The sequence below is a fragment of the Cetorhinus maximus genome, chromosome 9, assembly GCF_964194155.1.
Source record: "Cetorhinus maximus chromosome 9, sCetMax3.hap1.1, whole genome shotgun sequence".
NCBI classification, from domain to species: Eukaryota; Metazoa; Chordata; class Chondrichthyes; order Lamniformes; family Cetorhinidae; genus Cetorhinus; species Cetorhinus maximus.
In genome coordinates, this window is record NC_135887.1 from 72,250,776 (window position 1) to 72,278,523 (window position 27,748).

Genomic DNA, 27,748 nt, shown 5'->3' on the forward strand with positions numbered 1-27,748 from the left:
CCACTCGACTGGATGATGGTGAAGAGCCATTGGAGGAGGATGATATGGCCAATCCTGACAAAGACTGCAGATAGGTTAAGAAAGACAAGGAGGGGTAGTCAATCTTTATCAGATTTTAATAAAAGATGTTTTGGTATTAGAGCAGGGGAAGAAACCAGATTGTATGAATTCAAACATTGAGTTCTGGGAAAGGTGGACACGGAATTGAAAGGTGAGAGCACACTCAAGAAATCTGGAAATAGATAGGGCAGTGGTTTACAAGGATGGTGGGGTCAAGGGTTGGTTTTTCTGAAGAGAAAGGTGATGATAGATTAGATGAAGAGGGTTACAGTAAAAGAGTAAATGGGAGAGAAACTAGAGGAAGATACAGGTTCAGGGCTAGAGTAGCAGGAATTTAGAGTAAGTTCGGCCCAGTAGGCTAGAGGAAGGGAAGGACTTGACAAAGTCAAGCTCAGATAATCTCAAATTTTAGTAACAAAGAACTCTGAGTTCCGTTGTTGGAGGTGAAAGTGAAGGAGATAGGGAAGAGGTGTTTAAGAGGATATTATATAGTTGAGAAAAGAAGTTGGAGGTTAACTTTGCATTCCAGGATAATCCTGAGATACTGAGTTGTTTTGGCAGAGACGATCAGGACCCAATATTGCTTTATATGGCCCAGTCATTTCTTCCACCCTCTCTTGAATTTCCACTAATAGAAAGAAAATATTTGCATTGCAATGGTATCATTCATGGCCTCAACATGTTGCAAAGTGTTACATAGCAGAATTACTTTTGAAATGTTATGTTGATAAATAATGTGCATCCAAGTTTCTGCAATTATCAATTGGACATCAGGAAGTGTATACGAGCAACAGGGAGTTATACTTCCTCCACTTTTCTCCTACTTTCCAAGGATAATTTCTTAAAACACCCCACAGCAACTTATCAATTATTGACTGTGCAAATATGTGGAGTTCCCATCTATTCTGCAGGGTAAGGATTACTCACTTTGTAACTGTGCAGAGCTCCCATTTATTCTGCAGGCACTAACTGAGTGGAGTTCCTGTCATTCAGCAGGGTAAGGTGTACTCACTGGAACTGTGTGGAATTTCAGTTCATTCATCAGGGTCAGGGTCACTCACTGTATAACTATGTATTTTTGTTTATTCAGCCATGTTGTACAATATTAATCAACAGCTACCACTTCGCCATCTTTAGCCTTCTTTCATTCAATGGCATTCCCAGCATCACAAATTCCTGACTTCATATGAAACTTCTACATCCTCCCATTACTAACTCTAGCTCACAAGCTTGGTTTCTACTTTTGTGTCAGATAACTATTAACTCTATAAAGTCACATTGCCCTGAAACTTGAATATCATTTGATATTAGAGGTGGATGTTTTAAATGCTTTTCATATTCTTAGACAGGGTAAACATGTAGACCCAGTCGTCAAAGCAGCAACAATGATGGTCCGATTGCCGCAGTATTCGTAAATTCCCCCGACTTGACGCTGCTGTGCATTTCTTCTGGGGCTTTCCGATCCCAGTTTTCACAGATATGCGCAGCACAGTATCCCTTGGGGAACTCCTTCGAAGCGGAGTAGGGTCAGGGGAGTCAGGGCACACACCCTTTTTATGGCATTAGTTGCAGTATGATAAGTTTAAAGGCCCAGTCTTTGAATGTTCGTGAATGGGTGAGTGAGTGAATGGGTAGCTGGATGAGGTCGGTAGGTGGGTAAGGTGGATAGGTGGGTAAGGAGGGTAGGGTGGGCAGATGGGTGAAGTGATAGGTGGGTGGTCTGGTTGGCATGGGAGGGGTAGTCAGACTGGGGGGGGCGCTGTCGGGTGGTCAGAAGGGTGGCCGGGAGGGGTTGTCGAGAGGTCAAGAGGCCTTGTCGGGTGGTCAGGGAGGTAGCTGGGAGATCAAGAGTGGGTGACTGGGAGGGGTCGATTGTGTAGTACCAAGGTGTTGGACTAGGTTTTAATCTGTCTAACATTTCCTGGATTACTATCCAGGCAAGTACCGTGGAACTGTCCGAAGTCTCTGAATCACTAGCTCAGAGTCAGAGACATTCACGGAGGGTCCCAGGCAGCAGGGGAATTGCCCATTTGAAGTTTAAATTTCCCAGGCAATTCCAATGTATGGCCACACATCAGGACATCCACAGGGTCCCTTCGTGCATCTTCAGTCAGACACTCCGGAGACTTGAGGATTTGGCCCATCATCTGCGAAGCAATCTTTCTATCTCTATCCTTCAGAACCTTCTCTCTCAACTTTTCTTGGCTCTCTATTTTGTCAAATGTACAATAATATGCATTCTTCTATATGCTTGTTCATTTTAATTTAGAAACCTACATGCCTCCATATCCTCATTGTCTAAAATCAAAACATAGTACTTCTGATTTACCTATTCCCTTTTCAAACTTGGAGGTGAACTGCACCTTAGACCTTGGCCTTCATTGAGTACCTCCCTGCCATAGTTGTGTGTTGTCACTGATTAATCAGTAGTTTAAGGGTTACAGACACTGTGCACGTTATTTTATGCCCTCTGCTGAGGCAGTTTGGAGGGAGAGAGAGCATTTAATTGGGTGGAATGGTGGCAGGTAGGGACCCTGACTCCTTCCCACCTCTATCATGATTAAGTCCATGGAGGGAAGGTCTGTGGACAGCCAATTGAGGTCCCAATTAATGTCCACTTATGGGCCCCCTCCTGCTGGTATTAACCCAGCAGCAAGTGGGCCAATCACCATGCAGGGAGCACGATGAGCAAACCTGTGCAGGTTGCATGTGGTCTTCGGCGGGAGACAGTGGGGTGCGGTGGGCAGGGCGGGTTGTTTTTGTTCAAAGTGCCTGATTGAGGGACCCTCCCTGAGAAAGGGGGAGGTCCGCTGAGAGCCACTCACCTGCCTTTGCTGTCGAATCCACGACAACCCCCTTTCCCACACCTCCACCCTGTGAAACTCATCCTGCCATCACTTACCTCTGGCTTGGCTCCGTGATGGGTGAATGTTGTTCCGGAAACAACCACCACCTCCCTGCTGAGCAAAAGAGCAAATCAGGCAGGTGAAATTAGGGGCCAGAGGAGGCAACGCATGTCTCTCGCCCGCTCTCCAGCCAGTGGGCAAGACCCCCATCGGCTCCATAAAATTGCCCATGATTTTGTAGAAAAACCATGTAAAGTAACTTGTAGAGTTTGTTTATTCCGAAGAGGATTCATACTGACTCGGAATGTTAACTCTATTTCTCTCTCCACAGATGCCGCCAGAACTGCTGAGTTTTTCCAGCACATTCCGTTTTTATTTCAGATCTCCAGCATCTGCAGTATTTTGCTTTTATTTTAGAGTTTCTGTTTATTCTGCAGCACAGGGAGTTTTAAACGCGATTACAGTCCGCATATTCTATACAAAAAAAGTGGAGACTGTTTACCAGGGAGAAATTGAAATGTTACTGAAGTGAGGAGAGATGCCTGTTGGGCAATTTAGTGACATGAAGGATCAAACATAATCCTACCAACCGTTAACACTCATTACCCTGTTGCAAATCCTTGAGGGTGTATTAAATATTTAGTTGTCTGTCATATTTCCATAATATAATCTGTTCTAGCACCTCACTATAAGTGCAGAAGCATAATCTGTACAAAACTGTTGTAGGTTTATTTCCTTCAAGTTTAAGAGGTTAAGGTGTGATTCTTTAAAATTATCATCAGCAGCTGTTCCTCAATTCAAAGATGACATCTACTCAGGATTGTGAGTTTCTACATGGGTCTTCATGTGACTGCCCCCCAGTCTCAACCCCTAGATCTTTGGACACATGGGGCAGGATGTTCCATGAGGTAGTGAGATCCAGAGTGCAAGGTTTACTTCCTTTTCTTTCTTTCACTGTCGCCGCTCTGCCTCATCATTAGGCGGTTGGGGTTCAAAGCATGATGGAGCTTGATCGTTATTCCAAACAATTGGTAGCACGCTCCATACAGTCATTAAGGTCAATGCTGGTGTGCTTCAAGGAAAGCTTCAGAATATCCTTGAAGCATTTTCTTTGTCAAAACCTGGAATTTTGGCCATATGAGAGTTGGGAGAACAGGACCTGGCAGGGAGATGGTTTATGTCCATTTAGACACAGTGTCCAGTCCATTGAAGTTGATTTCCCAGGGGTTTACCCCGGATGCTTGTGAACCTGGCTTCAAGAAGGACACTAGTGTTTGTTCAATGGTCCTCCCATTAAATCCGGAGGTAGCCAAGATTAAAGAGGTTTCCATCTAGATTTTTAAGATGATGACAAAACGATTCAATCGATGCAGAAGATCTATTTTTTCTGGTGGGGAAATCCAAAACAAGAGGCATCATTTTGAAATTGGAGCTTGGCCATTTCATAGTAAATTCAGGAAGCACTTTTCATACAAATAGCAGTGAAAGTCTGGTACTCTCTACTCCCAGAGGTCTATGGATGCTGGGTTAATTGGGATTTTCTAGACAATATCAATAGATTTTTCTGAGGTAATGGCATCAAAGGATATAGAGCAATGGCCAGTAAACTGAGTTGTTATACATATCTAATTGAATGGCTGAAGAACTTGAGGGGCTGATTCCTTGTATAAGATCTGTCAAAATATTTAGGGCGTAATTTTCCGTACCCATTGGCATCGGGCGTGCTCTGCGGCATGAGCAGACAATATAACGACGACGCCAAAAATCTGTTTCGCAACATCGTGAAACCAGTTTGCGATCGTTCGCTCAGCTCGTCGATGTGGGCTGCATTTCCTGCCATCGGATGTCGGGAACCTCATTGTAATACATCTGCATATCATTATAAGGCTAGCCCACCAACTCATCCCCCCCACACCGATGTGTTTCACAACTGCACATAAGCGGTGTGTACCTGGTGAGCTGCACTTCGCTCAGGACTTAAAGGTTTATTTGCCTACCTTGCTTCGGGCAGCACTCGCAGTCATCAATGCCAGGATTTGCAGTGAGCACCACAGCACTTTCAGGGGGAGCTCACGGGCAAGTCTCTAGCTACCAGACCAGCCATAAGGCAGGGGTGGCTTTGTATGGCTGCAGGGCTACGGCTTGCTTGGGGACGGGGGAGAAGTGTCCTCAGGCAAGGGAAGAGGCTGCAGGGCGAGGGCCACACTGCGGAAAGGGGGTATCCCAAGGTTTATGTGGGAGCACAAGTTGATCTGTGTAAGTGGACTCAAGATGGTGAGGGCTGAGGAGGCAGTCTCCAGAGCAAAAGAGGCCAGAAGAGATCATTTATCCTCTAACTGCATTGGATGGCCAACCTCTTTTGTGCAGCATTGGCACTGATCATCACTGCCATCACATAGCAAGCCGGAATGGTAATGTTGCTGCGCCTCCTGTGGTCAGAGTGTGGGTCGAGGACATCACGGCGGGCCTCCACAGCATCCAAAATGTGCTTGAGACACGCGTCTGGGAGCTGCAGTCTTCTGGTCTTTTGTGGCCATGTCTTCTTTGCAGCAGTCCTGGGCTGGAAGCACTGAGAGGTTTGTACATGGCTGTACTTTAAATGTGATGTCTGGCGTGAGGAAGCGCCAAGGTGATGGCGTGGCGGGCGAATCAGAGTCCGCCTGCCATCGAAACGGCGTTTTCCTGGGAATACATAATTAATGCAGTGGGTTTGGGATGATACAGCGTGAAAAGCCACCTTTGCGGCCGGCGGGTAAAACATCATTTTACCCGCCCGCTACCACATTTAGTGCAAATCTGGGACGATTCTGCCCTTAGTCTCAAACAACTTAACTTAGAAATGGGAACTGATTGACAGGCATGGCTTTTGGTAGCTTATTCCTACATATGGTAAATATTCAAGCACCCCAAATATGATCTAGAGCATGATTAATTCTTTTGAACCCAACCACTGAATCAAAACCATTATCCAAGACACATCATTGGTTTCGTAACACAAAGGGCTTTGCTTTCCTTCTCAAAGTAATGCAGTACTTTCAGTATTCATTCTACAAGCATATTTATTCAGCAGTGCGAGAATCACTCACTGGTTCATTGTGGAATTCCTGTGTATTCATTCAAGCAGATTTACTCCCTGCCTCTTCTTTGCTTCCATGCCTTATGGCCCGTGAGGTAACCCCACTGTTTTTATATCCAATGGAGTAATGGGTCAACTTCACAATAACACGTCCACATTAGAGTCACTTCTTTTGCTTACCTCATCTCCTCAGTATAGCAACAATTTTATCGTTAAACAAAACCAGAGCAGAAAATAGTGGAAACACTATTATAACTTTAGACATGGAGAGAACAGAGGGATTAATGTTTTAGGTACAGATCCTTTGAATTTGCTGTGTGCTTCCAGTATTTTCTGTTTTCGTTTCAGCTTTCCAGGATCAGCAGGAATTTTTTTTTCCTTCCTGTTCCTTGAATGAGTTCAGAGTTTGGCATCAACTGCTATTCCTGCTAAACCATTCCAGATGTCATCCAACCCCTGTGTAAAGAAATAGCTTCTAGAGCATGTTGTAAATTTGACCTTTACAGCTGTGAACATGCGCTTCCTTGATAAAACTGAAAGTGTTGTTTTGGGTTTACATTCTCTGTTCTGTCACATATCTTATGAAGTTCAGTGTGTCTTTTGAATATGAAGCGCCTAAGCTTACCTTGTTGGTTTTTACCTCTTGAGTTAGAAGGTTGTGGGTTCAAGATCAACTCCAGAGGCTTGAACACATAAACTAGGCACTCCAGTACAGAGAGGAATGTTACACTGTCAGGGGTCCCATATTTTTGATGAGACATTAAACTGAGGTTCCGTCTACCTTTTGTGATGGATGTATAAGACTGAACAGCGGAGTTCTCCAGGTGGCCTGAGCAATGTTTGTCATTCAACCATATTACATATCATCTAGTCATCGCCCCCTCACATTCAATGGCACTATCATCACTGAATCCCCCACTATCAACATCCTGGGGGTTACCATTGACCAGAAACTGAACTGAACTAACAGTATAACAACAACACTCAAGAAGCTCAACACCATCCAGGACAAAGCAGCCCGCTTGATTGGCACCCCATCCACAAACATTCATTCCCTCTACCATTGATGCACAATGGCAGCAGTGTGTACCATTTACAAGATGCACTGCAGGAACTCACCAAGACTCCTTAGGCAGCACCTTCCAAATCCACAACCGCTACCATCTAGAGGGACAAGGGCAGCAGACAGATGGGAACACCACCACCTGGAAGTTCCCCTCCAGGCCACTCAGCATCCTGACTTGGAATATATTACCGTCTCTTCACTGTCGCTCAGTCAAAATCCGGAAACTCCCTCCCTAACAGCACTGTGGGTTTACATGGACTGCAGTGGTTCAAGAAGACAGCTAGCTCACTACCACTTTCTAAAGGGCAATTAGGGATGGGGCAATAAATACTGGCCTAGCCAGCGACGGCCACATCACACGAATGAATTTTAAAAATTTACCTCGTTGCTGCTTGTTAGATCTTTCTGTGCACAAATTGGCTGCTACAATAGGCTACTTTAAATCAGTGATTACAACACAACTTTATTCGCTGTGAAACACTTTGGGGTGTCCTGAAGTTGCGAAACAGGCTGTATCAATGCTAAATTCCTTCTTTTTTCTTGACCACTGGAATCAGTTATTGTTGCTTCTTGGTTACCAGATGACTCCTTTTGTCTTTGGAACAATCACTGCACTTCAAAAATAATTCATTATGTGAATCACTTTGTGAATTTTCAGTTCACTCTATAAAAAATTTTCCCATATCACTGACTGGAACTTATAAAGTTTACAGATGACACAAAACCTGGAACTGGGCTAAACAGTGAGGAGGTGAATAACAGGCCTCAGGAGGACATAGGCTAGGCAGTCACATGGCAGATGAGATTTAATGCAAAATGATGCATTTTGGATGGAAAAATGAGGAGAGTCAATATAAAATAAATCGTACAATTTTAAAGGGGTTCAGGGACAGAAAGAACTCAGGCTTGCATACACAAATCTTTGAAGTTAGGACAAATTGATGAGGCTGTTAAAAAAGACATACGCAATCCTGGGCTTTATAAGTGCTGTACAGGCATAGAAAATAAAAGAAACAAATTATATTAACCGTTTATAAAACACTAGTTAGCCCTCAACGTTACGTTGTCAATTCTTTAGTGAGGGTGGGAAGAGAATTTGATCCCTGCCATGGAATTATGAAATCATTGTAATTTGATAGCTTAGAAGCTTACATTTGCATATCCTAAGAAAGAGTCATTATCATCAATTCAGTTGTTTGAAAAGAAGTGGTTAATATTATAATGTATATACTGGTTATCTTGTGTAAACATATGAAATAGTTCAGATAATAACCCGAAAGCAAACACCATTGCTCTTGTAGGGGTTGTGAGACGCTGTGTCATGGGAAGATCTTTATTTCAGGTGTTTTTCAATCCAGTCTTTGAATGGGGTTACATTTGTGTAGACGGTGAAAAGTTCTTGACTGCATCCTTTCTCATACCCCCAGCTCACCAACCCCACCAGGTACCAGGTGAGAGCAGAACCCGCTCTGTCTGGAACAGGGAAGGTCGCCACACCACCCGTCTCCAATGGGCAGATGTTTGAGAAACCACTCGGATCCTGACGGGCGCAGAACATATTCTCGGTGATGCTGACGGAGATCCCATGATCCTCGTACTGCTGCTCGCACTGCACAGAATCACCTATTTCAATGGTGCCCACACGGATGGTGTCATTTGAATGGGCCGAATCCTTAGCATCACTCTGCATTGTCCACCCAGTCACATAGCCCTGCGTATTCATGATGGATAGATCTTTTACATCAGGGAGACACACAGGCTGCACCTGGTCAGTGATTTTCGCCTTGTCCATTAGTTTGATTATTGCAATATCTGAATCTAGCAGTACAGGGTCATAGGAGGGATGCACAATAACTGCAGAAATCTGAAGGAATTAAATCAGAAAAATGAAAAAGTGGTTGAATGTTTTTTATGTTCAACATGTCTTTTGCGCTCTTCAAGATGGGTCGGCAGGGATGAGAATGGAACACATTTCACTTGCACATCTAGTTGCAGTTTTAAGCATCCTCAGCATGTGTTTTATGCAGAGTAAAGCTCCCTCTAGTTCCCCAATTACATAGGATTACATACAGAGGATATATGGCAGAGAAACAGGCCATTCGGCTCAATCAGCCCATGTTGGTGTTTATGCTCCACTCGAGCTTCCTCCCATCTTTTCTCATCTAAATCTACCATTGTAACCATCTATTCCCTTCCCCCTCAAATGCTTGTCTAGCTTTTCCTTAAATACATCTACACTATTTGTTTTAAGCACTCCCTGTGGTAGTGAGTTCCACATTCTCACCATTCTATGGGTAAAGAAGTTGCTTCTGAATTCCCTATTGGATTTCTTGGTGACCATCTTATTTTGATGGCCTCTAGTTATATTCCTCCCAATAAGAGGAAACATTCTCTCTGTATCCACTCTATCAAAACCTTTCATAATTTTAAAGACCTCTTTGAAGTCACCCCTCAGCGTTCTTTTTCCAAGAGAAAAGAGACCCAGCCTGCCAACCTTTTCCTGATATTTACACCCATGCATCTTCTCTGCACCCTCTCCAGTGCTTCTGTATCTCTTTTATAATATGGCAACCAGAACTGCACACAGTATTCTAATATGATCTAATCAAGGTTTGGGACACATTTAGTATAGCTTTCCTGCTTTTCAGTTCTATTTCTCTAGCAATAAAGCCTAGTGCCTGATTTGTCTTTTTATGGCCTTGCTAACTTTTAGTAATTATGTATTTGTACTCCAAGATGTTCCTCTACCCCACCTAGGCTTGACCTTCCAAGTAATAACGGACCTCCCTATTCTTCCCACAAAAATGTCATCTTCTTCTTCAGTTCTCTGCCCGAAGAAAAGGCCAATCCACAGCAAGTGCCATGACTTCAACCATGGGTAGGGCAAGGATTCAGGCCCCAAGCCCACCCCAGCCAGAACAGGGAATGAACCCTGCACTGTTGGTACCAGTTGATCCACACGCCAGCCATCTAGCCAACTCAGCCAACCGGCTCCTCAGAGAATTGCTGTGGATCATGCACTTTTACAATGAGATTGTAGTCCAGCATTATGGATAGTGATGGTAGAGGCTCCAATTTTCTTTCCATTACATGGCTGTCCAGGAATCTCACCCGTCCTGCCGCCTGACATTGGCATATGTTGGAGGGATTTGCAGGTCAATACTCAATCTGTCTGGCCGTGTTATGAAAGCACCTTCCTTGCCTATCAAGTCCTGGGGTGCAATTCAAACCTGGAGCTTCTGGCTCAGAGACAGGGACAGTACCCACTGTGCCAGAAGACCTCCCACAAAACGCACTACCTCACATTTATCTGTGTTGAACTTCATTCACCAATTATTTGCCCATTCTGAAAGTTTATTACTGTGCTCCTGGAATTTGTTGCAGTCCTCTTGGTATTGACAACCCCCCAATTTGGTGTCATCTGCAAATTTAGAAATCGTATTTTTAATTCCAAAGCCCACATCTTTAATGTGACTAGCAGTGGTTGCAGCACCCATCTTTGTGAAATACCACTTCCTATTTTCTGCCACTCTGAATAGTTATCCTTTACTCCCGCTCTCTGCTTTCTGTCTTGAAGCCAGCTAGCAATCTCTTCTGGCACTCGTCCCTTGACTCCACATTTTCTAACCTTATACATTTGTTTCTAATGGACACCATATTGAAGGCCTTTTGAAAATCCAGATAAACCACATCTACTGTATTAGCATTAACTATTCTTTCTGTTGCCCCCTCAGAAAATTCAATGAGGTTGGTCAAGCAAGCTTTTCCTTTCTGAAATCCATGCTGACTATTCATTATTACATTTCTCATTTCTGGATGAACGTCTCCTTTAATAAGAATACCGTTTTTTTCCTACCACTAACATTGGACCCTGGACATGTTCTGCCCCCCTTCTTAAATATAGGAATTACATTAGCTATCAGTGAGTGCAATGGCATTACACCTTTTTTCTACAAATTATTAAATACGAGGAGTAATGCTTCTGCGATCTCTTCCCTAGATTCTTTTAAAATATGTTTATGTAATCTATCTGGACAAGGGGTTTATTCCCTTTAAGTTTAACTTTTTTATTGAATACATCCCCCTTCTTAATTTCAAATGCATTAATCTCATTGCTTACCTCACCATTCAAAGTCTGACTACCTATTCTATCTCCCTGGTAAATACTAAAGCGAAATAATTCTTTAGTATTTCTGTCATCTTTCTATTGTTATCTATGGAATTATCCAGCCTATCCCTTAATGGTCCTATTCCAATCACAGTCCTACTTTCTATTGACGTGCCTGTAAAATATTTTACTATTTTGTTTTACGTTACTTATTAATTTAATTTCATACTTCCTCTTTGCCTTCCTAATTGTTTATTTGACTTCTCTCCTAACCTCTTCATATTCTCTCTTATCATGCACTCATTTAATCTATGCCTCTTTCCTAACCCTCAATTGTTCCCTTATGTCTTTATTCATCCATTTAGATCCACTAGAATTCAGTTTGTTCTTTCCTTTTAGTGGAATATATTTTCCTGCACTCTGTTGAACATCTTTAAATGTTTTACATCATTGTTCTACATGGTTGTAGCCCATTTTTTTTAACCAAATTCTATTCTCAACCACTCAAAATCAACTTTTCTCCAATCTATGAACCTGATTTTTGTCATACGATGTCCTTCTCTATCATCATCTTAAAGCATACTACAGTTAAGTCCCGACGTTCGTGGAGGTTACGTTCCCTTCCCACAACATCTCACAAACAGCGAAATCGCGAAGAGGGCACATGTTTTCAAATGGGATTCAATTAGATAGGTTCCAGCCCTATGAGGGCAGTACAGAATTCTCCAGCAAAAATCTGGTGCAGTACCTGTATAGGAGAGACGGGGGTGTCTCTGAGCAATACATCAGTGAAGATTTAAAATTGAATAGAGCAATTATTGAAGCTCTGGACCCAGCAATTCTGACATTTCCAGGTTAATCCCTTCATCCAGGCTGCACTTCAGCTGAAACCATTTCAGTTACTGCTCTGTCATTGCTGCCATCTCCCCGGGAAAAGAAGAGGGAGAGAGAAGAAACTGCGGATAAGTGAGCATTGCTCACATGATGGGCAATGCTGTGTACAAAGTAAAAACTGTGGGTAAGTGAAAACGGGAACAAGAAAGTCGCAAATGGTGGGACATTACTGTATACTAAGGTCACTGCCAAGGAAGGTATACAGTATCCTAAAGTACAGAGCTGCAAAAGGCTTTACAATCCAACTGGCTGAAATATTGCTCAAATATCAATACAAACCAATTCAATTCACTCTTAAATTCTTCTACATTATCTGCCTCTACTATACTTCATTCATCACAATAGCTTTCCTTCCTGCTCCCGTGTGCTGTTGGATTCAGTGAGTTATGCACCAATAGTGTCAGATTCCTTTCCTGTGTTGTGTTCTGTACCTAAGTCTGGATTTTCATTGATTCGGGACGACACGGAATCCTTTAAAAATGGCAGGTGGAAACCCGATTCCGGGATCCCATCCCCATTCCCGTTTCCAGCAACATTTGCATTGGGAAAAGTGTTCTTATGCATTCAAAACTGAATACAACACTGTTTGGAACCTCTAGTGTAATAATCTGAAGTGAATTAAATGCCTAGGGTCCTTTTAAAATGAAAAAGAAACATTCAGCAGCTTTCACTTAGAGAAGAAAACACCTCTACCTGCTCCTGGACTGCTTTGATTGACAGCACACTTGGTGTAGCTTAGAAGAAAAAGGCTACCTGGTTTTTAAGATTCCATTGTTTACATTTCCCAGGATTTGTTATTATAGCTGAACCCATTAGGAATGCTTGGCTGCGTTCCCAGAGGTCCAGAACCAAATATCTCAGCAGGGGCCTGTGTTCACATTTTGATTGACAGTTAAAGGTGTTATTAAAGGATTGTCTATTTTTGATGTGAAATAGATGGTTTTTTTTACAACAGATTGACCACTTGAGGGGATTTACATGTTTGAATGAGTTTTATGAATGAGATCTTTATCAGTAGGAAATGTATTTGAGTGAAAGCTCTATTAAATTGTTAGAAGTTTCTTTTTTTTGTCTTCATTTCAAACACATGGTTCCTGAGGCCTACGCATAGTGGATACTGGGGGAGTGGCTATGAAGGATACATGGAGGGCATGGAGGGGGCATGGAGTAAATGGGAGTATGAGGAAACATGAGGGGGCATGTGGGCAGTGAGGTGAGGTGAGGGATGATGGTTTGAGCCCCTGATATACATCAATAAAACTGGGTTGATGTCACAGTAAATGTAAGCAGACATTCTAGCCTACCAGCCTGGTCATTGGCCTGCCTCCATTGCAGCCTCAGGCTTGCCTCCAGAGACAGTGGGCTTGACTTCTTCTAGTTGCAGCCTTGGGCCTGTCTCTGGAGGGCCGTGTCTGCATCTATCTCACCCTTGCCTTATCACACAAAAATATGCAGGTACGGTCTTTTTCAAAGGAGATAGGACTTGGCCATCCTCGCTCCTCCAGAAAAATGCAACCCCTAGAGTCACATTGATTATACTCCCACTGTTAATTTACCTTCCCTAATCTTGTTACATTGCATTTGTCTACACCAAGAGGAGAATTTTCTCCCCATTGAGCGGGCGGTTCAGGAGCGGGCGGGTGCGTAGCCGATCACCGCCTGTAATCGGCTGCGCACTGCCATTTTGCATGGGCGGGCCAATTAAGGCCCACCCAGTGTGACGTGCGCCCAGAAGCGCTTCGCGATACCTGTGCAAGCGGGGGGAGAAGGGAGAGTCAGGGCCTGTACTCTTTTGTGCACGGAGCTACCTCAGGGAGACTAATTTGATTTGGAAAACTTGAAAAAAATGAAAAAAATTATTCAGACATGTCCCCTCATGTGACAGTGTCACATGAGCTGGGCCATGTCAATGAAGTTTACTAAAAATTTTTGTTACATTTATAAACCCTTCATGAAACTTCATCCCACCTGTGGATGAGGTTCCATGAAAAATGTGAATGCCGCCTGGGCTCTTCGCCTGCCCGCCAACCTTAAGGTTGGATGGGCAGCCCTGTTAATTATTTCAATTGGTATTTAAATGGCCTTAATAGGCCTTTGACAGTTCAGCGGGCGCACAGCTGACTCCGGTGCGTGCCCGCCAAACTGAAGATCGGAATGACGCGTGGTGACGTCAGGACGCATGCCTGACGTTATTGCGCGTCATTTTATGCTTTGGCAAGTGGGGCCCACCCCCACACGCTGACCAGAAAATTCAGGCCCAACAGTTACACACAGATTAAAACTTTCTGCATTGCCATGCCAAACACTGGCACCCAAGACCCCACCCACCCCCGACCCCGTCCCACAATTTTCTGATCTTGCAAAGTTCCACTGAAAGTGGGAGCTGTGTTCAGAAAGAGAGGGGAATGGGTGAGGAAACCTAATTATCTGCTGCAACTTCCTAATACTTCCACCTTCCTTTCCTTTCGTACCATGTACATTTGCAGGTACATTAGCACATAAGGGTCTGAACCTAGAAGAAAGGGGTCCATTGTCATTACTAGGGCCAATTTCTCAATGCAGCAAAATCACAAATACCTTTTCTCTTTCCTTTTGAAAATCCTAGGCCAATACAGGCCGAACAGTAAGCATAGCCTTGCTATTTTCAGCCATATCCCAAAAGTACATTTCTTTTTTTGTTTCATTTTGAACAACAGATATAGGACCTGGCACAACCTTGAAAAACAAGTGAGAACAATAAACATTTTTCTTTTTTTGGGCAGTAAATAATATGCACAACAGTGTTCTGGGTGTCACAACGTACAGGTTAAAATCAATGTCTGAGCATCTTCACTTCCTCTCACCACCCCCCCAAACCCTGCCATGGGGACATTACTTACTCGTAGGTACTGCCGGCTCTTCTCTAGCCGCTCCTCCTCATGGTAATGCTTTCCAAGAACCACCATCATATCGGCCGTGCTGATCATCACTGCCTTTCCCAGCTCTGTCACGCAGTGGGCGGCTACTACAATGTTCCGTTCATTTAGGAGCGCCCCGCTGCAGGCCAAGAACCATGCATGCTGCCTGACAATCTCATTGCTTGTCCGTGACGTCTTCTGGTAGAGCGCAGCCTGCCAGGCCCAAGCTGTTGAGGGCAGATTCTGCAGGCTGAAATTGCCAAATTTCCCACAAACTGTCAATTAGGAGACAAACAAACAGTGCAAATATTACACTTTAAAATAGCCTGTGAGAAACACCAGCTGGAAGAAAACAGGGATTTCAACAGGTGAACTGTCATCAAAGCACAATGAGCTGGCTCGGTGACCTGCAATCAGTTCTGGGCACTGCACCTCAGGAAAAATATTTAGCCTTGGAGGAGGTACAATGCAGATTCACGACAATGATACCTGGGCTATAGGGTTAAATTATGATAACAGGTTGAATAGTCTGGGCTTATGTTCCCTGAGTATAGCAGATTAAGTTGTGATCTTATTGAGGTGTTTAAGATGATTAAACAATTTGATATACTTAGGGAGAAATTATACCTTCCGGTGGGAAAGTCTAGAACAAGGGGCATGACCTTCGGGATGATGTCAGGAAACACTTCAGCCCAGATTTTTGTCACGACAGAGAGCCCCCGAACACAGAACTTCCTATTTTTGCAGGAGTGGGACTGGAGTCGGGCATGCATGGTTTATGGAGGCAGCTGTCCATTTAGATCACAAGGTCCCTCCACTGAAGTGAGATATATGTCGGCCAGGAGTTTGGAACTCAAGAGTGTGAAAACTAGGCCAGGAAACAGCTGGCCTGAACTTGGTGGATTTGTATGGCTCTCCCTTTGGAGAGGTAAAGAACCCCTTTGGATATTGTCCTGGCAAGTGTTTGGGAGAGGTATGGCACCCTTTGGGATTGTTAAAAATAAAAATGATTGTGCGTAAAAAGTGTATAAATTCATTGGAGCTGTCAAATCTCTCAAGGAACTGTCACTGCTGCCAAAGAACTGTCAAAGGATATTACGTGAGTTGGCATGAAGGGGATAAGGGCAAAGGGTGGTGGGTGGGGTGCATGGTTGGCTTAGGGGTTATGAGGGGTCGGGGGCTGGTAGGGGCCATAAGGGGGCATAGATTGGAATGGACGGGGCATGGAAGTGGGAGTGGTGAGGGCTAGGGGGCTATTTTTTGTTTGAATCTTTTTTTATTTAATTCAACAAAGTTTTGAAGCACAGAGGCAAGACTTCTGCCCAGCCTGCCTCCACTTCCGGCAGCCTCCACATTCATTCCGGGGGTGGCAGGTGCCACTTCTAATCCAGCCCACCCACCCCCCCGAACTAAAATCAGGACAGCGGGTAGAAATTTTAAAAGATCGGGTTTGCAGAGCTTGGAATTTTCCCGTCTCTGCGCACCCAACCCAGGAGCAAAAATCTGGGCTTTTGTCATACAAAAATAAAGGAAATCTAGAACTATCTGCTTCAAAAAGCTGTTGAGACTAGGTCAATTTAAAATTTCAAAATGGAGATCAGTCGATTTTTGTTCTGTAAGGGTATTAAGGAATATGGAACCAAACTGGGTAGATGGAGTTAAAATATAGATCAGCCATAATTTAAATCAATTAAGCGCTAAAGATTCTCACATTATAGCTGCAGGATACATACTCGCCACTGATCAGCTATTTATAGAGTCTCATTGTTGGAGACTAAAATCACAATTCACCAGGATATTTAGGATGGCGGAGACATCCAAAGAGTCAGCAGAAAACACATCCCCGCCAATACTGCCTGCCCTGCAGCCATTTTATGTTAAAACAAGTGTTAATTCGCTGCAGACGGGACTTCTGCCCCATGGGGAGGTGGTATTGTCACTGGACTAGTAATCCAGAGAAATGTTCTGGGGACCTGAGTTTGAATCCCATCAGGGCAGATGGTGGAGTTTGAATTCAATAAATATCTGGAATTAAAAGTCTAATGATGACCATGAAAGCATTGTTGATTGTCGTAAAAACCCATCTGGTTCGCTAATGCCTTTTAGGGAAGGAAATCTGCTGTCATTACTTGGTCTGGCCTACATGTGACTCCAGGCCCACAACCACTAAAAAGCCCATGGGCAACATTTTCCCCCCGTTGGGGGGGGAAGTGCAGGAGCGGGCAGCGGCAGGCGGCCTTCCGATTGGCACCCCCGGTCGGGGGGGGGCGCAGCCATTTTAAGCAGGCAGACCCAGCGTGATGTCCACCAAGAAGTGATATGCGCTCCCTGTGCGGGCGCTGGGGGAGGGATTCCCTCAGCTGCTCTTTCGCACATGCACACGAAAGAGCGCACAGATCTCCCTGAGGCTAAGTGCTGCCTCAGGGAGATCGGCTCCGATTTAAAACTTTTAATAAACATGTTTAAATTTTTCCCTGCCATGTCCCCTCATGTGATACTGTCACATGAGTTGGGACATGTCCATAAGTTTTATTGAAACCTTTCTTAAAAATTTATATACCCTCATGAAACGTCATCCCGCCTGTGGATGAGGTTTCATGTTTTTTCCGAGGCCTGCCTGGGCTCCCGGCCTGCCCGCCAACCTTAAGGTTGGACGGGCAGGTCCATCAATGAGGTTAATTCATTTTTTAATAGGCTTAACAGACCGTTGACAGTTCGGTGGGCCCACTGAACTGAAAATCTAATTGACGCGGGGTGACATCGGGACGCACGCCTGACGTATCCCCAAGACATTTTACACGTTGGCAAGCGGGCTCCGCCCCCGCTCGCCGACCGGAAAAACCTGCCCTATAAGGGATGGCCCTAAAAGCACTGTGGGTGTACCTATACCAAATGGGCTGCAGTGGTTCAAGAAGGCAGCTCACTGCCACCCTCTCAAGGGCAATTAGCGATGGGCAATAAATGCTGGCCTAGACAGTGATGCCAAAGTCCCATGAACGAATATTAAAAAAAACCCCGGAGGACATCCCGCCTCAAGAGCTGTCAGTCAATCAGGTTGTCCGGCAGCTCTCTAGTCCCTACAGTGCCAGAAGCTGCAGTAGACAGAACTGGGACTACATGTAGTCCCTGCAGTCTAAGTGCTGGGTGTCCAGGACCAAGTAAGTGTGAGGGTCTCAGGACGGGGTGGGGAGGTGAGGCACTGGGGGAGGGGTAGGGGTGTTGATGGAGAAGTTGGGGGGGGAGGAAACACTCCTGGAGGGCAGAACTTTTGAGGGGGGCACTTGATATTAAAAGGAGGTTGCCGATGGAAGTGCCTCCACCTTCCCGCCAGAGGCCTGAACGGGGTTACTTTGTGGACACCCCCCGCCCTTCCCCTGAACTCCTCCCACCAGCCTGAAAATGGAGGCTGGGCTGGAAACAGTCCTTAAGTAGTCAATATTTGGCCAGTTAAGGGCTTCAATTAGAGCAAGGGCAGGTGGGCTGGCCTAGGCCTCGCCTGTCCCAGCATAAAATTGCGAGAAGTCGGGTTGGGCAGGAGGTCAGTGGGATGGCCATCCAAAATGCTTTATGGCCACCCCCCATCTACAAACCCACCAATGGGGCAGCATAAAATTCTGCCCCAAAGTACAATAGAGGTTTGCAGCAGAGGGAGGAACCAGCCCTTATGAGTCAGACTGGAAATTTCCAGACACAACAGCAATATTACACTTGGAGTTTTCCTGGGAGTACCACGGTTTTCCTTCTCTCTGTCCACAGTTACCTCTGAAGTTCTCCTTTTCTTGTACCCTCCTCATATACATTATGTGCATCCCTCATTGACACCAATAGACAGTGAATCAGCTTCCATATGTGTTGATGGGAACAACCTCTACCCCTTCATGACTCCATGACTACCTCAGTACTGCCTGTCTCACATGAAGCCACGGATGAGTCAAAACCAGCCCATCCAAAACTCTGCAATTCGGTGCTGCGCACATCAACCACATCAGCAAGACCTCCACATTACCTCCCTCAATGGAGTTCATAATAAGGCTTGGTTGAGAGCATGGGCTCCCGTAAAAGGATTTACTTTTATGGTGCAGAGAAAGGAAAACTTTGCTTGACTGACAGCTTTGTGACATTATAAGAAGTTATGTTTTTCTGTAATTTCTTATGTCAATGGTTCAATGTTTATTTGTACAAGATAAAGTGCTTATAGCTTCTATCATTGAAACTTTAAAGGTCTGGTTGAATGACATGTTTACATGCAACAGCAGTTTTTTAAGGGAAATTAGGAATGGGTGTTTCTGCACATGCCAATGTTACTATAAGGTTCATTGATTCTGTACAGAATGTATACTGGGCGAGTGGACATGAAAGTGCCATGAGTTGGCATGTAAGTTAGAGGGGTCATGAGGGGTGGGTGTGTGGCATGAGTTAGCATGAAGGTGACATGAGGAGTGGTGGGGGGGATGAGGGGTGAGGATTAGAGGACTTAAAACATAAGCAAACAACTCAGGGCAAATTCCCAAGAACCAAGCCGAGCCATTTAACAAGCTCCCCCTTGGCACTCGGTCACCTCCGATCTGCCTCTGGGGGTGGCAGACTCAACTCCATCCTGCGCCCACCTCCCCAGTGCAAAAACTAGGTCCAACAGGGCACTTTCTACCAAAGTGGGTCTACGGGAAATTTCCCACTGGGGCTACCCTCCTCGGTAGCGAATGTCTAGCCTTTAATCTCTCCTGCCTTCCACCCTATTACAAACTTTCCCCTTTGTTCTTTTCTGCCCCTCCCCCTTTTACCTGCTTCTGTATTTGTTTAAAATCTGTTACCTCTCTAACTTAGATCATCGACGAGAAATATTGGGTGGATTTTCATCATCAGTTTGGGAACCATGAGTCAGGCCATTTCCCACATCAAGGTCCCGACTCCTAAGAGGCAGACCATTCACCAGGTATTTTGGTCTCCAGGTGATGGGTGCAGGCTAGAGTTGGGGCCACTGCCTCCTGATGGAAGGCTTGAGGTGCCAACTCAGGTTTACAACCCTCCAGGATTGACCTGGAGTTTTCAGGAATTGAAGATCAATCCCCAGGACACTGCTGTGTGCAATCCTGGAGAAAAAGCATAGATATATTAAAAAAAAGAGGTTTTCTTTAAAATTTCCTCTGAACATTTCTCTTTACCAGATTTAAAAATATTGAAAATGGGGGAAGAAAAGGTTGTCTGGCTGGCAGTGAAGTATCATCCAGTTGGGTAATGAGTCTTTTTGCTTTCCAATTAGCTTAGGAAGGCTGTGTGCCACAAGGATGTGTTGGCTGACTAACGGCTAGAGCATGAGGGTAAGTCATGTGATGAAACCTCCAGAAATACATTTAATCGCAGCTGGCAACCCTCATGCCAATGGAGATGGGCAGATGGCGAGGTTGGCAGGTTAGAAGGCCAGTCTCTGTTGACTGGGGCATCATCCCCAGTTATATACATGATAGGCCCTCTAGCCCTCACACCTTACCCTCCCCTCATGCTCCCTCATATTTTCCATGTCCCCTAACATCTCACATGCCCCTCCATGCTCAACGGAAGGAGGATGACCAGATGGCCAGACATTTTTTTCCATATGGCCTCATTTTGAATGCTTGTCTGAGCTCCAAGACTGAATAATGTATCCGGCCCTGTGGGGGGCTGTTTACACAACTTGAAGGGTTCTGCTAGCTTTGTTTACTTGACAGTTTTATTAGCTTATGATAATGTTTTCTTTCTTTGAAGTGGTTTTTCAATGCCTGTTGTTTATTTGGACTAGATACAGAGGTGTTAAGAGGACTAAAAGACTTTCACTGCCTATATTTGATTGACAGATTCAAAGACTTGCCAGTGTTATTATATGGCTCAGTGGTTGTGTACATAGTGCATACTGGAAGAATGCCTCAAAGGATCAGCGGATGTCAAGATATTGGGCAGGATTTTCCGAGCCCACTGGCAGCGGGCATGATAGGTGGCATGAGCAGAAAATGTGGCAGGTCTCGCTTCACGATAGCATGAAGGCAGGACGCGATCTTCCGCTCAGACCATAGACAGTGGGCTGCATTTCCCGCCATCGGTCGGCAGGTAGCTAACTGTAATACATTAGCATATAATTAAAAGGCCATCCTGTCAGGCTCTTAGAACCCCGCTGTATCACCCGTCCATGTCGGCAGGAAAGCATGCCGACGTGTTTCACAACAGCACGCAGGCGACTTGCACTTGGTGGCCTTCACTTTGGGGGAACTGAGATGACTGAGTAGCAGCGTTCTCCACAGCTTGCCTGATGTTTACAGGCCTCAGGGGCACCAGGTTGGGGGTGGGGGTGGGGGGGGTGGGGTGGGGTCAAGTGACGCCTGGCCCCAGAGGCGACTGCTGAGGGGGAGGGGTATCTGGGGGCAAGCACTGGCCAGCCTCAGAGGTGACAGCTGAGAGGGGGGGTGTCTGGGGGCAAGTGCTGGCCAGCCTCGGAGGTGACAGCTGAGAGGGGGGGTGTCTGGGGGCAAGTGCTGGCCAGCCTCGGAGGCAACTGCTGAGTGGGGATGTGTCTGGGGGCAAGTGCTGGCCAGCATTGCAGGCGGCTGCAGAGGGTGGGGGTCAAGTGCTGCCCTGGCACTTCATCCTGCGCACAGGCAATCGAGGTGGGGGGCAGGGTAAGCGAAGTGAGTGGCCACGCATTACAAACTGACCATGCCTCAGCAACTGAGACAGATCAGGCGCAGCCACAGTGATATGATTGGGGTCGGGCTCCTAGCCTGCCCGCCCATGCAAACAACGCGGAGGCACCAAAGGGCTCCAAACCTTACCCCCTGCACTCCCCTCCACCACCCCCCCCACCCCCCCCTACCCCCCCGGCACAGACTTCGAGTTTGCCACCATAATATTGGACCATGGAGCAGTTGAACTGCACACGTTGTACAATCTCCTCGTCAACACTGGCCATGTAGCAGTCACTGCTGGAGGCGCTCACAGCCCCTTGCAATCTCAGCATCCTGGTTTGGACCAGTGTCCCCCATGTCGCAGGTTGACAGGGCAGCCATGCAGTGCACTCATTTCTGGCCATCCGAGGGGTGACTAGCACTCTCCGGGAAGCATTAAGGGACAGTCACACAGGGGCAGGAAAGGTGCTAAGTACAGCCATGATAACCATGTGTCTCTCTCTTTCATGCTGCAGGGGGACCACGTCAGGATCATGGATCCTGGTGACCTTGCTGCTGTATGCCTGATGGCCTACAGAGACCACAGAAGACAGAGGACAGCATGATTGAGGCACTTGACTGCGCAAAGGCAGGAGCAGCAACCTCATGAAGAAGGGGCAGCAGGGGCTGCCACACATGCTGCCCAGAAGCGATAGTGAGCCGTGGCTGGTTGGCACCTTGCGACATCCAGGGTCTATAGACGCCACCTGCCATTCCTGCAGATAACTGAGAACCAGTGTCACCGATGACTACGCATGTCTAGGGACCTGGTGGCTCACATCTACCACTTACTGCAAGACTTGGCGCCAAGGGGGCATGGAGGGCATCCATTGCCAGTGGCTGTGAAAGTGATCGCAGCGCTCAATTTCTGTGCCAGTGGCTCCTTTCAGGGCTCCACAGGTGACCTCTGTGGGATTTCACAATCCGCCGCCCACAAATGCATCCATGAGGTCACGGATGCAATCTTCTCCATGGCACACAACTTCGTGCATTTCGCCCGGGACCGGGACAGCCAGGGTGCAAGGACCATTGGATTCGCCCTGATGTTGGGATTCCCACAGGTACAGAGAGACTGCACTCATGTGGCGCTCAGGTCTCCATCGCTACATTTAGTGTTCTTCATCAACCATAAGGGCTTCCACTCGCTGAACGTGCAGCTGGTATGCGACCACCAGAAACGCATCCTGCAGGCATGCGCATGGTTTCCAGGGAGTGTGCACAATGCCTACATCCTGAGTCGCTCGCAGATCCCTGCGGTCTTCCAGGGTCCACAGAGGCAGCAGGGTTGGCTCCTTGGGGACAAGGGTTACCGCAGAGGTAGTGGCTGATGACACCTGTGCGACGGCCTCAGACTGCAGCAGAGCGATGCTATAATGAGGCTCATGCAGCAGCTCGCAACTTGGTGGAGCAGACCATCGGGATGCTGAAGATGCGGTTCCGGTGCCTAGACCGATCTGGTGGAGCCTTGCAATACAGTCCACAGAGGTTGTCATGCATGTCGTCGTCTGTTGAACCCTTTACAACCTGGTACAGCAACGGTGTGAGGACCTAGCTGAGGAGGAGGTGGAGGAGCTGCATGTCTCCTCCAATGAGGACGGCACTGACGGGGATGAGGGTGAGGGGGTCCTCGGAGGAAGCAAAGACAGGGATGAGGCTCTCTCACTGGCTGGACGAGGCTGGTGCACTCGGGAGGGTCTCACACCTGCCAGATTTGTGGAGAATGATGACAACATGCAGTGAGGTGTCCCATTGATCCTCACATTGCAGTTGTGAAAGTTTGACTCCAGTCTAGCTTATCGCAGCGCCAATGCCCTCTGTGAGAATGCTCCTGTCATGGGGATGCAGTGGAAGCCCTAACAGATCGCAGGAGGCTGATGACAACATGCAGTGAGGACACTCCATAGATCTTTGCATAGCCTCTGAGAATGTCTGACTTCTGTCTGGCCGAGGGCAGCTCACTTGCGCTCCATGATCAGGGCCATCTCAGAAATGCAACCACGAAACTTTGGACGCATCTGATGCTGTGTCCGCCTTCAGCACCTCAGCCCTTCAGGAGATGCTGCACAGCATCACTGTTCACAGATGCTAGTGTGATGGAGGCCAGCCCCACCATAAAGGTGCTGAGAGTGCACAGAGAGTATGAGAGAACTCTGTGGCGCCTGCCCACTACATTCTGGCAGCAATGGCCAACACCACCGAGCTGCAGGCATCAGTAATGTTTCCAGGGAGTGAGAGGCTGGACCATCACTGTGGTCTGATGGCCGCAGAGAACACAGGGAAGAGGCCCTGGACTGAGACACCTGCCTTTTATCTTGTGCAGAAAGGTTTCACATCTGAGTGACAAGAGCACTGCTCATCAGAACAAGGAGCCACAGGCAGGGAGACATTCTTAGGATTTACTGACAATAGTGAACAGTACAAACAAGTGACCTACACCCATGGCCAGGCTGTGCAACTACTTTTACCTAGCTTTCCTAACCCTGCCGCTACGTCTTGGTGCTCCCCGGACATCCACAGCGGAGGTGGAGGCAGCCTGCTGACTGTGACACCCTCTGCCTGTGATGACTTTGGCAGGCATCCTCTGGAGGGCCAAGACTTGGACTGCTTTTGGGGTCCTGCGGCAGTGACACTCTCCTCGGCCTGTGAAGCTGGATCTGTGGAGGTCACAGGGAGATAGGATTCGAATGGGCCGGTCACTCCCAGAGTCACCTGGGTGGATAGCCCTGGAGCGTGCGCCTGCTGATCCTCCTCCCTGTGGGTGCCCGAGGGCCCTTGGCTGACTCCATGAGAGGAAGGGGTAGCTGGAGTGAGATCGAGCTGCCCAGCACCCCTCTTGTGTACACACTGTTGGAGGCCAACTATGGCATCAGCGATGGAGGTAAGCCCATGCAGCAGTGCAGGAGTGAAGTCCTGGACCAAGGTCTTCGTGGCGGCTGCCATCTTGCCAGTGTTGACCTCAGTGCGTTGCAATGCTGTGTTATCACCTCAGCTTGAAGATGGACAGACTCCTCCATCAAGCCTTGCAATCTGAGGAGTGCAGCGGACATCCTTTCCTGTTGTTCCGATCTTGCCTTTGCAGCTGCAACAACTGTGACATGGCCGAGTCCAGAGGCTCATCATCTGACTCGGACTCAGCTACATTCTGGCCTCCAGCAGTCCTCCGAGTGTTGGCGACCTGGGAAGTCCCTGTCTCCACCTGCTGTGGATCAGAAAGTGCGATGTGCTCACCAGATTGTGAGCCTGAGGCTACTCTAAAGCTAGGTCCCACCGAAGTGTGTGTCTCTGCACTGGTGGAGGGTGTGGATGAATGCTGTGACAAGACTTCAGGGAGAATGCCTTCAGATTCCTCTTCAGAGGTTTCTTCGGAGCTTGATTGGAGGTCCTGGGTCATGAACTCTGTTGGCTGTTTGGCAGATGTGCCTGTGGAAGCAAGGGGAGATAATTAGTGCGTGGCAGTGGCCTGTGAAACAGGACACATCACTCACAGCATGGTTGTCTGATGGATGCCGCACTGCTAGATCCTCACTTGGTGGAGCAGCGCTGACCTTAACGTCAGAACAGGAACGGTCCCGGTCATCGCCGGCCAGCTGGATGGTTCTGTTTCCGAATTCTGTCAGAACTTTGATTTCTGGCATCTCTCCACCTATCTGCGATCTTTCCCTCCTGTTGTGAGCCAGTTTGTCCTACATGGATAGAGATGGGGGGAGTGTATCAGGACGCCAGCCGGGCCAGATGATAAGTATGCCTGGCCTGTGTGGGTGGTGAGTGGTCCAATGGACGGGATGAGGACAATAACCATGTGTGTGTGAAAGAGTGAATGGTGATGTCCCTTGTGCTGGCAGTGAGTTAGAGCCCTGTGGAGGTGTGATGGGTTTGTGAGTGCGTGAGTTGGGAGTGATGAAAAGAGTGACTTATCCTGGTGGAACGGAGGAGATCATTTATACTTTTGCGGCACTGGGTGGCTGTCCTCCTCTGCAGGGCATTGGCGCTGACCACCGCTGCCACCGCCTCCCAAGCCGGGTTGGTAACATTGATACCCACCTGCGGCTAGAGCGGGGCCAGAGCACATCTCAGCAGGCTTCCACAGCATCCAACAGTCACTCAAGGGACCCATCGTTGAAGCGTGGGGCTGCAGTCTTTTTGCCTTTGCTGGCCATGTCTTCCAGGCAGTGGTGGTGAGCTGGTGGTGATGAGCACTTTGCTGGTGGCTGCCTTTTAAAGATGGCAATCGGTGTGATGCAACAACGGGGTGATGGCAAGCGGGCGAATGAGAGCCCGCCCACTATGGAAACAGCGTGCTTCCCAGGAATGCATAAATAATGAGGTGGACTCGGAAAGATACGGTGTGAAAACCCGCTATTTTTGTCGGCGGGTAGGACTCCATTTTACCCGCCTGCTACTGTACTTAATGCAATTCTGGGAAAATTCTGCCATTATATCACTGTGAAAATCAAATCACAGGGTTCTCATACATATATTTACATCTGATTTTCCATACTGTAGAATACAGAAAAGGGCTTTATAAACTGAAAAAATGGCTCTAACATATCTGAACCTTTACACAATGCTGGTCAGTTTAATGCACTCTTCTCTTTTAAGGACAGAGCCCTATGATCAATCGTTGCATTGAAAACATACTTAAATTGTCAAACACTATTACATTACATGTCAGCTGAAATTGGTTAGAGCTTTTAAACTTACCTGCTAAAAGATTACCAACTCCACAGCGGACTTTCCCCAAGGTTCATGAATGGGCTTAGTTGGCATGGTTCCCACAACCCACCCACCTCCAAGAAAATAGCAATGACTGGGAAACTTGAATTTGTAGCAGGCCTTTAAATAGCAAACCTGACATTACTTTAAGTGAGTCTCGGGTTGCTACCTGACATGTTTCCCAAGCCAGCGAAAATGGCAGGTGGTAGGAAGCAGAGGGGGTGTTTAAAAATGCAGCCTCACCATGTGGGTTTGTTCAGTCATAAAAACAAAAAACTGCGGATGCTAGAAATCCAAAACAAAAACAGAAATACCTGGAAAAACTCAGGTCTGGCAGCATCGGCGGAGAAGAACAAAGTTGACGTTTCGAGTCCTCATAACCCTTCAACAGAACTAAGTAAAAATAGGAGAGGGGTGAAATATAAGCTGGTTTAAGGTGGGGGGGGGTGGGGGGAGAAGTGGAGGGGGGTGGTTGTAGGGACAAGCAAGCAGTGATAGGAGCAGATAACCAAAAGATGTCACAGACAAAAGAACAAAGGTGTTGAAGGTGGTGATATTATCTAAAAGAATGTGCTAATTAAGAATGGATAGCAGGACACGCAAGGTACAGATAGCTCTAGTGGGGGTGGGGTGAAATAAGACTAAAAGGGCATAAAAGGTATAGATTTAAAAATAATGGAAATAGGTGGGAAAAGAAAAATCTATATAAATTATTGGAAAAAACAAAAGGGAGGGGGATGAAACGGAAAGGGGGTGGGGATGGAGGAGGGAGTTCAAGATCTAAAGTTGTTGAACTCAATATTCAGTCCGGAAGGCTGTAAAGTGCCTAGTCGGAAGATGAGGTGCTGTTCCTCCAGTTTGCGTTGAGCTTCACTGGGACAATGCAGCAAGCCAAGGACAGACATGTGGGCAAGAGAGCAGGATGGAGCGTTAAAATGGCAAGCGACAGGGAGGTCTGGGTCATTCTTGCGGACAGACCAAAGGTGTTCTGCAAAGCGGTCGCCCAGTCTGCGTTTGGTCTCTCCAATGTAGAGGAAACCGCATTGGGAGCAACGAATGCAGTAGACTAAGTTGAGGGAAGTGCAAGTGAAATGCTGCTTCTCTTGAAAGTAGTGTTTGGGCCCTTGGACGGTGAAGAGAGAGGAAGTGAATGGGCAGGTGTTGCATATTTTGCGTATGCATGGGGAGGTGCCGTAGGTGGGGGTTGAGGAGTAGGGGGTGATGGAGGAGTGGACCAGGGTGTCACGGAGGGAACGATCCCTACGGAATGCCGCCAGGGGGGGGGCGAAGGGAAGATGTGTTTGGTGGTGGCATCATGCTGGAGTTGGCGGAAACGGCGGAGGATGATCCTTTGAATGTGGAGGCTGGTGGGGTGATAAGTGAGGACAAGGGGGAC

General features: G+C 46.8%; 1 protein-coding gene across 2 annotated transcripts in view; it reads right to left on the reverse strand.

Annotated features, from left to right (window-relative positions):
- Nucleotides 1-7,902: 7,902 nt before the first annotated feature.
- The window catches only part of LOC144684710 (inactive serine protease PAMR1-like), a 127,282-nt gene continuing 107,436 nt past the window's right edge, over nt 7,903-27,748 (reverse strand). For both annotated transcript variants that reach the window (XM_078548842.1, XM_078548841.1), the window contains 2 exons: nt 14,930-15,222; nt 7,903-8,912 (listed from right to left, as the gene is read on the reverse strand). In XM_078548842.1, coding sequence (XP_078404968.1) covers nt 8,382-8,912; nt 14,930-15,222 — 824 coding nt within the window. In that variant the 3' untranslated portion in view covers nt 7,903-8,381. The remainder of the gene's footprint in view (nt 8,913-14,929; nt 15,223-27,748) is intronic.